At 36.8% G+C, this 13034-nt stretch overlaps 1 protein-coding gene across 3 annotated transcripts in view; it reads left to right on the plus strand.

Annotated features, from left to right (window-relative positions):
* Nucleotides 1-12061, plus strand: part of DIAPH3 (diaphanous-related formin 3) — a 727649-nt gene extending 715588 nt beyond the window's left edge. For all 3 annotated transcript variants that reach the window (XM_006837594.1, XM_006837595.1, XM_006837596.1), the window contains one exon: nucleotides 11427-12061. In XM_006837594.1, the coding sequence (XP_006837657.1) occupies nucleotides 11427-11689 (263 nt within the window). In that variant the 3' untranslated portion in view covers nucleotides 11690-12061. The remainder of the gene's footprint in view (nucleotides 1-11426) is intronic.
* The last annotated feature ends 973 nt before the right edge of the window (nucleotides 12062-13034 follow it).

The following is a 13034-nucleotide window of genomic DNA, read 5'->3' on the forward strand; positions in this document are numbered from 1 at the left end:
CTGACCTTGTGGTTTGCAGTCCAGTGTTGATCCTACAGTGCTACACCAGGGGTCCCATTTGCATACTGTAGGTTGTTAATGAGTCTTCCTCCAAACCTGATGCTATGCTCTTCTTCATATAATATAGCTTCTTGGATCTTTTGCTCAGCTACAGATTAAATAAGTATGGTGAAAGAATACAACCCAAGTGCTCACCTTTCCTGGTTTTAAACCATTCAGTATTCATTGTTCTGTTTGAATGACTGCCATAAATTCTAGAAACATTACAGTTCAAGAAACCCTGTGGAGTAGTTCTGCTGTATCCTACAGAGTTGCTATGAGTAGGAATTGACTCAATGGCAACAGTTACGATTGTTGTTGTTGTAAAGTGCCCTCGAGTTGGTTCCACCCCAGAGCAACCCTGTATAGGATTTCCAAGTTGTAGCTGGTGAGCTTGGACCACAGACCTTGCAGTGAAAATCTACTTTGCAGCCTAGCACATTAGCCCACAGTGCCACAACCAGAACTCTAACAGTTGCTATATAAAACGGCAGTTCTGCCTGAATTTTTATTTTAAAGGAAGACTGAATAAAATCTGAATACACTCTATGATGATTTCTTAGAAAAGTTCTAGTTCAGTAATCAATTATCTCCTCTATGCAATTTTTTTTTTTAAGTTATCTTCTGCTTTGTCTATTTTATTTGAATTTGGAAAAAATTCTTTTGTTGTTTTTGTTTTTATGGAATTGGTTTCAATAAGAGTGACTTGGCATGCTTAAAAGATTTTTAACTAATATAAATGCCCTTTTCCTCTGTATCATTTTTATACATTTTCAATACATTAGATTAAATAAGCAGCAAAATGAAACCAAGGAAAGATAGTTATTTATAGCATCAATAAATCAACAGTAGGAAAACCACAGTGATCTGGGCTGCTGGTAACCAACAATGACTTCAGTTATTGCATAGATTAAAAACATACATTTGTCACACATATTATTATATGGAGTTCTGGCGTAGCACTGTAGGATAAGCACCTGATTGTTAAATAAAGTCGATGGTTCAAGCTCATCAACCATGCCTTGGAAACCATATATAGGGTCGCGATGATTCAGAACCAACTTGATGGCACTTAGCAACAACAACTATCAGGTGGGTCCAGTGGTACTTTAAAAGTTTACACTTATGGCTCTTTTTGTTTCCCTGTTTCACCAAAGTAAAGGCCTTACTGTGGTGAGACAAAGCAGCTACTTAGTACATTAGAGTAATAGTTAACAGCAAGAGGCAACAGATTGTAAGGAGAGGCTAAATTTCAGGAAGACTGAGTAAGTAACTCAATCAGTTCAGGGCACCAGAGTTCTTCCTCCTATCAAAGCTGCCCCAGGCTCATCACTGACCACAGAAGGCAGGAGCTCAATTTCATATTTCATATGAGAGTTGGCACTTCTAAGAAACCAGTGCCCATTAGAACCACAATGTGATAGGGAATCAATACTGACTTAAAGGAAATAATGCCTCTTTCTGAATCTTAACTGATATTTCCTGTCATGAAGGGAGTTTTCCCCAAGGGTCATCAGCCAAGGCCTAAACCTCACCTTCTTAGTTTAAAAAGCATTAACAACTGTTGGCTAAAATATTTCCTCATTCATATTCCAAGTTGCATATTTACTTTTTTACATCAGAAACTTTCCTGGTTTCTTTTTTCTTTTGTATCACTCAGGAAATAATAGTAAAGTTAACACAGGATGGTGAGTTTTTTGGTTGTGTTTTTTTTAAGCTTTCTGTGTTGTCCAAATCTATAGTCTGCCAAAGGTCATGTGGGATCTACCACTGGATATAATTTAACGCCTTTATTCTCATTTTTACATGCAGGATGTTTTCTGTATTTAAGATACATTCTGCTTTTCAACAATTTTCTTTCTGTTTACCCCCCAGAAAAGTTGTAGTAGAAATCTAGAATCAATTCTTATGGTTAAGAATCATATGAGGAATTAAATTTAAATTATACATGCATTTTCCTGTCTTGAAGGGGACTACCATTTATTCTCATGCTATTTATTTCTACAGAAACACAACGTAAGATTTATAGCTTGGGTTTCCTTACTTTTCTGGTCCTAAGAATAGCAGCTGATTCCTTGCCTATCTGGACTACAATCACCAGTGGCCTTGGGTAGTTATTGGCATTGATCCTAAATATATCAGACTTCCTTTCACAAACATCAATTATTATATCCTAAGGAGAGAAAAAAGGCTTGGATTTGATTCTTAAAATAATATCACAGACTTTTTCTCTTTGGAGAATTAAGCAATCATCTCACTTTGACTTAATATTTTTAGTTTTTATTTGAATGTGTGTTTTGGTAAAAGTTTGAGTTGAGGGGAAATAGAAAAGATTTTAAGTTTTTATTCATACCTCAGCCTTTCCTTTCATGGAAAAGAGTTCCTGTGCCTAAGTGTGTCTTGTATTTGTAATTCTCATTTCCCTTTAAAAGAATGATCTTATTTGTCTCACATTACAATTTATTTTATGCTTCTGAAAACCTATATAGAGTTCTCTCCAACTTGTAGGGTTTGGATATTCCCCATGCTGTTTGGAAGTTATAAACTTAGGAACTAAGTATGTATTATTGATGGAATTTGTATCTACAGGTCAGCTCACAGAAAACCACCAATGGCAAACTTTTAAAATAATTACTAGCTGCTCTTGAATTTGACTCATGGAAACTCAGGAGTGTCAGAGTAGAAATGTGTTCCATGGTGTTTTTGGGGAAAAGTAGATTCCCAGGTCTGTGTTCCAAGGGGCTCCTGACCAGACTCAACTGGAAACCTTTCAGTTAGCAGCTCGACACAGTAACTATTTGCATCACCCAGGGATGCCTTTAAAATAATAGTCATAGCAAAAGATACCTGGCCTTGAACCACCATCATAATGAGATTTGGATATAAACTTGAATTCCCAACTTGGGAACTTCCTTTACTTGTAGGCATTTGTTCTAATTCAGAGGCTGTTGTTGTTATGTGCCGTGGAGTAGGTTCCAACTCATAGCGACCCTGCACAGGGTTTCCGAGGCTGTAAATCTTTACAGAAGCAGAAAGCCTCATCTTTCTGCCACGGAACAGCTGGTGGTTTCGAACTGCCGACCTTTAGGTTAGCAGCCCGATTCGTAACCACTACGCTACCAGATTTCAGAGGTGGGGAACATTTTCCTGCCAAAATTTTTTGTAACATCATTCTCAGGACATGCAACATTATCAATTTAAAAATTAGTCTGCTATATATATGGTGAAACATTTAATTAACTCACCCCTAATGCATTGACTAAGGAGCTCTGGTAGTGTTGTCGTTACGAATGGGGCTGCGAACCTTGAGGTCAGCAGTTTGAAATTACCAGCTGTTCCACGGGAGAACGATGAGGCTTTCTGCTCCCGTAAAGATTTACAGCCTCGGAAACCCTCTACAGGGTCGCTATGAGTCGGAACCGACTCCACGGCACATAACAACAACAACACATAACAACAACAGCAACAATGCAATGACTAGAGTCCTTGTGTGGTTCTGTAGGTTAATGCACCAAACTGCAAAGCCGTTTGAACTGCAAGGTCGGCGGTTCAAGCTCACCAGCTCCTTCTCGTAAACCCTATACAGGATCGCATGGGTCCGAATCGACTCTACGGCACTTAACAACAACAATGCAATGACTGGAGTCCTGGTGTGGTGCTATGGGTTAATGCACTGGACTGCAAAGTTTGTTTGAACAAAAACGTTGGCAGTTCAAGCTCACCAGCTTCTCCTAAGAAACCCTATACAGGGTCACTGTGGATCAGAACCTATTTAACAATATCAGTGTGATGACTGCAACTATGGTTGCGTTGCCAAGGCCAGAACAAATGATTTCGAGGGCCTTACATGGCCCACAGGCCAGATGTTCCCCTCCCCTGCTCTAGGTGCCTAGGATACCAGACTTCTCCAACCTCCATTCATTTATCTGCTTTGAAGTTCAAGTTGTGATTACCCCATTCCCACATATTGAGTCCCTCTAACCTAAGTTAAGCAAAAATAAAGAAACAGAGAGCCAGGCTGGGGTTTGTTGGGATATGAGAAAGATATGTGAGGGCTAGTAGTGACGAGTTGTCTGTGAATTTTTAACAGATCTCTGGAATCATTTTTAAAGCAGCCCTGTACACTTTTCCTTTTTGTTATTCCAGTGGTCTCAGAAATGACTGCTTTCCCCTTTAAACCATTTTGTCTGTCACTTTTCAGGAAATACTGTCCACCTGAGACCACAGAGAAGTTCAATACCACACAATTTTTCCCCTACCTTTATGTCCCTAAAACAAGCTCACAGCTATTTTGAGTTTCCTCAAAGGAGTGGAAATGCCTTGCTTACATTGCCCTCCCATTCTTATTCACCTAAGCCCCTAAGTTCAGACTGAGCACTCAAAAAAAATTCCAGCTTCTTCTGCTGACTTCATCTTTGGATCTGGCATAGGTCAAGTAATGGAGGGCGAGATATCCATATCCAAGAGATATGTGATACTTGTTTTTTAGCAACACGCAGTCTGTTAAATCACCATAACTAGAACTGTTTCTGAAGCGCAAGGTCAAAGCATGATTATGGGTTTAAGAGAAAGATGGTAAGAGAGCAATTGGAATTGTAGTATAAGCCATTCTTTCAAGATGTTTGCTAAAAGAGAGCCAAGAATTGAAATAGTTAAGTGGAGCAGGGTGTGGAGTCAAATAAAATTGTTGGTGTTTTTTTTTTTTTTTAATTTCCCTAGGGATTGGAGCTATTGCAACAGGCTTGTATGTTGACTGTCAGCGCAATGTCCTTGGTTAGACAAATGTGTCTGGTGCGCACATTCATTATGAGGTACACTTCAGAAGGGAGCCCAGAAGGTAGATGCAGGCCAAAGGGAAAGGATCAGTGTGGGTGGTAGATCTGGATGGCAGTTCCTGGCAGTTCTCTCCTGACTTCTAGGAATAAGTTAAATGGAAGTGAGGGAGGACGTACTGAAGGTTTGAAAAGAGATGAGAAGGTATTAAATAGTTGGCTCAGAGAACACTAGAGTGAATAGACTAGGGAATTGTAGCCAGATTAAGGTCAGACTTGAAGTTTATCGTCATGAATTTCAGAAAGACCAGAAAAGAAGAGAATGTGTGTGACCTTGGACGTACTGTGATAAGGTAGTTTACATAGGTGTGCTATCTGCTTTACAAAACTATCAAGAGAACTAAATATGTCAGGAGGCATTTTGAAGTAGCAGTACAGGCCACTATTACACTTAGCTTTGAATTACTTAGCACTTTTCTTTGATAAGCTTTTCAAATTTATTTAAGACAGCCTTAGCTATCTCTAGAGACGGTATTTAGCTTCTGTCACTAAGTAAACTAAGTCTAAGCAAATGACCAACCTCTTTTAGCTTTCACCTTTCAATTTATAAAATGAAGATGGTAATATTTAAATTGCAGCACATGCTTTACAAATAAAGGTGCTACATAAACATAAGCTATTAATAATGTGGTATTTCAGCTTTCACTGGTATGGTCACTATAATGTCAAAGAGGTCAGAGCATCTGAACAAGCCCTAATTCCTGGGAGGGAAAAGTGTCCCAGAAGAAACTTTAAAGGGGAAGGAAAGGAAAAGTGTCTCTGAGTACCCAGACCCTGGGCCTAAGGTGCTACCTCATTATTTCCTTCAATTCTCACAGCTACTCTTTGAGCTTCATCATTATCCCTGCTTTGTAGTTGAAGAACTTGAGACTCAAAGAGGTTAAGTGACTTGTAAAAGCCAGTGGTAATGCTTAGATTTTAATCAAAAAATTAAAAAAAACTTATTGTGAATTGAATGAAGGTTTACAGAACAGATCACCAGTCAGACATAAAACAAAGCATACACTTCGTGTCATTACAATGATTGCAGTCCCTTACATGTCCCATCAGTTCACAGTATTCACCTCTGTTCACTTTCACTCATACACCCCCACCCCTGTGTCTTTCACTACCTTCATATTTCCTGTGCCAACCTCCCTCTTGGTATGTCTTGCCTGCCTTGTCACCCACGTTAACCTGTGTCTGCCGTCTACCCATTGAATACTTTTCTCTCCCCTCCTCCCCCTGGCAACCATCAAAGAATATTTCTTTTATCAAGAAAAGCTTTTCTTAACTTTTTACAACAGTGGTCTCATGCATTTTTCATCCTTTTGTGATTAACTAATTTGACTCAACTTAATGCCTTTCAGGTTCATCCATGCTGTGAAGTGTTTTTCAGGTTTATCATTATTCTTCAGTGTTGCATAGTATTCTATTGTATGTATGTACCAAAGTTTGTTTAACCATTCTTCTGTTGATGGGCATTTTAGACTGTCTCCATCTTTTTGCTATTGTGAATAGTTGTACACTGAACATAGATGTGCACTGATTTAGTCATGTCACGGCTCTCCTTTATCTTGAAGATATATACTAACTAGAGAAATTGCTAGATCATACAATATTTCTATTTCCAACTTTTTGAGGAAGTGTCCTACCATTTTCCACTGTGGTTACACCATTTTACAGTCCCATCAGCATTGTAAAAAGGTCCAAGTCTCTGTACACCCTCACCAGCATTTGTTGTTTTATGTTTTTGTTGAACTTCATTATCAATGTTGGTGTTGATATTTCGTTGTTATTTTGATTTCTCTCTTTCCAGTAGTTAACGATCTTGAGCATTTCTTCATTTCTCTGTTTTGATTTATTCATAAGTATTTCATACTTGGGTGGTTATTGTAAATGGTATTGTTTTCCTGATTTCCTTTTCAAAGCTCTCATTATTAGAGTAAAAGAATTGTCATGTGCACTAGAAAGGAATATATATTGTGCTACTATTAGGTTGAGTGCTCTATATTTATCTGTGAGATCAAGTTGGTTGACTGTATTGTTCATTTCTTTTGTCTTTGGTGACTTTGTTTTTTGGTTGTTCTGTCCTTCATTGAAAGTGGTTCATTAAAATCTTCACTATTATTGTTGGGAGAAAGATGAGGCTTTCTACTCCCATAAAGATTTGCAGCCTCAGAAGCCCTGTGCAGGGTCACTGTGAGTCGGAACCAACTCCACGGTACTTAACAACAACAACAACAACTATTATTTTAGAGTTGCCTATTTCTTTCTTCAGTTCTATTGGAGTTTCATTATATGTATTTTGAGGCTATTTCATTGGGAGTTTAGCTATTTAAATTATTACCCATTTAAATCCCTCTGTTTTGTCTCAAAATGTACTTGACCTCCTCACCATTCAAAAGTTCTATATCTATACTATTCTTTTTGCTTTGTAGTTAACTTCATTATAAATTGATATCTCTGGTTTCCTATTTTCAGTCTCGTAGGTTTGCTTTACTTTGGATACTTCTATATCTGGATTGAATTCTGGTTAGTGTTGTCACTTATATTAATCTGAGGTTGTTGTCTATTGTTGGTTCTTAATCCAAAGATTATCCTTTATTATTTTTGGAAAGTTGGTCTGGTTATTACAAATTCCATGAATTTCTACTTATCTACATATGTCCTGATTTCACCATTATGTTTGAGGGACAACTTTATTGGGTATGTGATTCCTGATTCCTGGTTGAAATTTTTTTCTTTCTTTTAGAGTTTTGTATATGTCATCCCAGTGCCTACTTGCCTGCATGGTTTCTGCTGAGAAATCAGAATTTGTTCTTATTAGTTCTCCTTAGGCAGTAACCTTTGTTTTTCCTGAGCTGCTGTCTGGATTTTTACACTTGTTTTTTTTAATTTTGGAAAGTTTGATTATGGTATGTTTGTGGGTTTTGTTTTGTTTTGTTTGAGTCTATCCTGTTTAGGGTTTGTTCACCTTCTTGAATTGGCTATCTTATTACCTTTAATGATGTTAGGAAAGTTTTCTTTCAGCAACTCTTCAATAATTTTCTCCATGCTTTTGATTGTCTCTTCCTGTTTTGGCATACCTGTCACCTGCAAGTTATTCGTCTTCATGGCGCACCATATAGATCTCAGACTTTCTTCAAATGTTTTCATTCATTTTTCTGATTGTTCTTCTAGCTTACTAGTGTTGAGAGATTTATCTTCAAACTCACTAATTCAGGCTTATATTGATTCAAATCTACTCCTTTGCCCTTTCAATGTATTGTCCATTTCTGAAATCTTAATATTAAACTTATGGATTTCCATTTACAGGTTTTGTATTGTTTTAAACTTTATTTTTGTTTTGTTTGTTTGTTCTTGTAATATTTTCTTACAGAATCTAGAGTACTAGATTTTTTTCTGTGTCCTCATTTTCCTCTGTTTTTCTGTCAGTACTTTGAGGGTACCTAAATATCATTCTTTTGAATCTTTTATCAGGTAATTCTATTACCTTTTCGTCCTCAGAAACATTTTCTGACTCTGCATCTTGGGCATTTGTTTGAGCAACTCTTGCTTCATGTGTAAGCTAAAATCATCTGTTGTCTACAAGACATTGTGATGTAATTGTATTTGTGCTTAATTGATGGTTGTGTGTGTTCTTAGTCTCTCACAGACTGTCTTCTGGTGGGTGTGATTAGAGAATGGAAACATGCGCTGTTTTCTGTTCACAGTTTTATACAGCTTAGTTTAGGGTGAGTTTGACTGGTGTTGGCTGATGTCATAGATTGGGTGTTACAGGAGCTGGTATTTGCTTTGGCCTAGTGAGTGGAGCTGCAGAAGGTAGGTTGGGGGTGAGCTGTATGGGCACAGTTTCTACCTCCTGTCAGGTGGGACAAACAAACATACAAAGGAAAATAAACAGACCAAACAAGCAAGCAAACAGCAGTGAAAATGGAACACAATAAAGGAGAAAAAAATAAAATAAAAGTGGGAAACAACAAGAAAAACACAATATAATAACTAAAAAGAAAAAAATAGGAACAAGAAAGCAGAGTTGTGTAAGAGAAACGTATGAAAGAAAATAAAAGGAAGAGAAAAAAGACAGAGGGAAGATAAAAAGAGAGACTAGGGACTTGTAAAGAAAAATCAAGAGGACAAAAAGAAGGATAAGAGGGTAGAAATGAGAAACAAAAGAAAGAAAGAAGAAGAGGTAGAAAGGGAAAAAAATTAAGGGAAGGGAAAGAGAGGAAAAAGGAGAAGAAAAAATAAATAAAATAAACCAAAACAACAAAATGAAAAATAAATAAAAAACCAGTGCATTTGTTGGATCGAGAACAGGGAGGACTCCTTGCAGCCACACACTGACATATGATGGCATCATTTACAAAATGTTTAATGATAAGAAATAAAGAACAATTTGGGGGAAGGAGCAGTACGCTGACTAAAAATCTGCTCTTAGATGCAAATGCAGTTTCACACACCTTGAAATGGAGGTAGACGCCAAGAGAGAAATATATGTGGTCATGGGAGCTTCAGGCATACCAGTTCCCTCATGCTCTTTCCCATGGATGCAATATGTACATTACAACTTATCAAGCATAAACTACACTAAGAGAAAAATCACTGTTGTATTACATTGTGGTTTTTGAGTAACAATTGCTTACCTGATAGAAAAAGTGATAGGAAAAGTCTATTTATTTTTTTCCAACAGCTAAAAGGTGATCATGCTTCTAAAATTTGTTGAGAGTGTCCAAGAAAGTGTATAAAATACTCATCCATCACATGAAGCCCCTGGCCAGGAAATGACAGCGCAGTAAATATCTTCAGCAGCCACCTTTTAATGTACAAGCTGTTTTCGGTTTGAATTTTCAGCACTCACATAAAATACACTGTCATGAGTGACTGCTTGTGCTCCAAAGTCATTACTATTGGGATAATGGAACATCTCTCGGCATATAACCAAAAAACTTTAAATGTCATGTCAAGTTTGTCGAAGCCATTTTCAAGCCCCATTCAAGGTTATGTGAATATTGCGGTTATCTGTTTCTTTTCAAATTGTAGATCTATGAAAGAGATCACTCCTAAGATTTTGTGATGTGCGAGTCAGTTAATTTAAAAAAATAAAAATTAAAAAAATCTAGTAGTGTTTGGGAAAGTCAATCAATCAGAGTCATTTAATCCTTAGCAATTGTAGAATCATTAATGATTGTAATCCTCCCTAACAACCTTAATAAGGCAAGAACATTGTCATTTACCAATACGAAAATTTATGTGTGTATATACATGTACATAGGAATTTACATATGTGCCTATATTTGATGTAATTCTGGTTTGGTAAGAAGGTTTAATAATTTGCCTGCCAAATTCCACATTTCTTTTAAGGGAAATCTTTGGCTTTTGTTAAATTCTTATTTAAAATATTTAAAATTTTCCTCCTTTGCTTTGTTCAAAGAGGAAATTAGTATCATTATTACTCAAATGAGTGCTTGTCTCTGTCATTTATCGTTGTTAAGTGTCACCAAATCAGGTCTGACTCATAGTGACTCTGTAAGGTTTCCAAGGAGCAGCTGGTAGGTTTGAACTGCCAATCTTGTCGTTTGCAGTCCAGTGCTGATCCTAAAGAAGTCTGTCTCTGTCATAGAGTGTGAAAATCATTTCTTTATCTGACACATATTCGTTGAGCACCTACTTTGCACCAAAGAGTTTCTGGGTGGTTATTGTTTTTAAGTGCCATCAAGTCAGTTCTGACCTATAATGACCTTGTATAGGGTTTCTGAGGAACCACTGGTGAGCTTGAATTGCTGACCTGAGGTTCAAACCAACTTTGGAGTCCAGCGCATTAACCCACAGCAATAAATGTGCTCGACTGCTAATTAAAAGATTGGTGGTTTGACTCCAACCGTATGCACCTAAGAAGAAAAGCTTGGTGATCTATTTCTGAAAAATCAACCATTGAAAGCCCAGTGTAGCACAGCTGTACGCAGGCACACATGGAGTTATCCTGAGTCACAGCTAACTGTTGGCAACTGGTAATACTTTACACCCAAGCTGTCCTAGGCATTAGGATACAGCAGTATTTTAAAACAATGTCTTAGCTGTCGTAAAGCATACATTCTAGTAAGAAACAGACACTGAACAAGTACATCAGTATATGATAGCTGGTGGTCATGTGTTCTAAGAAGGAAAAGTGATGGTTAGAAAATATAGAGTGTTGAAAGGAGGAAGTGTTTTAGGTGTATGGTTAAGGAACTCTTCTCACATTAGATGGTTTTTGAGCAGAGACTTAAATGGAATACAGGACCAAGTCTTGATAATAACTAAGGGATGGGTATTTCAGCATAAAGGGAGAAGGAACTAAAAATTGATACTAATGAAGTTGTTGTCTATTATATTTTAGTTTACTCTTAACCGCTACATGTTTATTTTAAATCTACCTTACTTTGCTGAATATAGCAATTTTTCCCTTTTCAGTTTAGTCTAAGCAAGGGCTTGTTTGTTGAGGATAGTTGATTTAAACTCATTTCATAATGACTGTGCACAGTTTCAGTTATCACAGTGATATGTTTTATGTTTCTTTCGTCCTTACTGTAGAAAATCAGAAGACACAGTTGACAGAAGGGTCACGTCCACATTGCAGTATCAATTGCAACTCAACGAGGACTACAGTCGCCAAGGAGCTTAATTATAATCTAGACACTCGGCTGTCTACTGGGAAGATCAAGGCAGCTGCGAAGAAGGAAGCCTGTAATGTAGAAAGTAACAGAAAAAAGGAAATGGAACTTCTTGGCACTGTTTCTAAAAACGAATCAGTTCCCGAAGTTGAAGCCCTGCTGGCAAGATTACGAGCTTTGTAAATTAAACTGGTAAAAAATGATTAAGCCAAATATTAAGCCATGTTCTAAGCTATAACACTTGAAAAACTTGCTTTTATATAAGTGACTTTATATAGTTTCAAATTATGATATATATTAGAAATATAAAACTAAATACATGATTGCAATGTTTTTTTCTATGTACTTGAGGCTTTGACTTACTGAAGATTGTAATGGATTTTAATGCTTTCTTTTTGTCTCCTGGAATTCATTTGTTCTATATTTGGTGATTAAATTATACATAATGCTTTAGAGAGCAGGTAGGTGGCCATGTGTTCAGCAATGTATCCTTAAGAAAATACCATCTTTCAAAGTCACTGTATTTTTTGGAAACTTTACTATTCTGAACATTAAGGAGCTCTGGTAGTGTGGTAGTTTCGAGTCAGGCTGTTAACTTCAAGGTCAGCAGTTCGAAACTACTAGCCATTCCATTCCGTGGGAGAAAGATGAGGCTTTTTGCTCCCATAAAGATTTACAGCCTCGGAAATCCTATTGCATGGTTGCTATGAGTCAGAACCTACTGCAAAGTATACCACCACCACCACTACCCTGATCATTAATGTATGTCAAGTCATTAAACTCATGTCTTAACCACATACTCATGTATATTCCATGTGTACTATTTATATAGGCCCAGGTTTCTACTTAATCAGCATTGGCAACATAGCATCAAAAACACATAAATTAGTATATGAGGAAATGAATAGAAAGGTCACCATCATCATAATTGTTGAATTTGTGGTAATTAGAGCCTATAAGGAACAATAAAGCAATTGAGCACATTTCCAAGAATGATGTATTAGAAATGTACATTCTCTGTTTGCAAAATGAAGGTGTTTTGGGGTAAAGTGAATATATACGGTATTACAGTGCAGCTGTCTAGCCAAGAAAGCCCATTTCCCCATAGTAATTATGACTCTATAATAAAATTGTCACTTTTGAAACTTCCCAGGTAACAGATTTCTTGATTTTTTTTTTTTTTTTTGAGTGCATAAACTAAGAATTGTAGTTTCTTTGATCTGAAAATCAATACTTTTAACAGAGATCTTAATATATATGTGAGTGTTTTAAGGACTGTTTTCCTGTGCAGATTTGGGGCATCCGTGTTCTTTTAATTCTATATAAAACAAAATAAACCTGTTACCTGAGAGAAAAATATGCTTGTTTTTTTTCTTTTCAGTTTTCAATTTTTATATTCTGTGGATAAACTGGAGACAGACTGCTCTATCAGTCTTTCTGCACATCTATTTTCCTTTATTACATGTAATAAATAAGTGACCGCTCTTTTACCTTCAGTTAAAAAGCAGCTATATGGAACTAGTCTAGT

The sequence above is a fragment of the Chrysochloris asiatica genome, unplaced genomic scaffold (assembly GCF_000296735.1).
Source record: "Chrysochloris asiatica unplaced genomic scaffold, ChrAsi1.0 scaffold00022, whole genome shotgun sequence".
NCBI classification, from domain to species: domain Eukaryota; kingdom Metazoa; phylum Chordata; class Mammalia; order Afrosoricida; family Chrysochloridae; genus Chrysochloris; species Chrysochloris asiatica.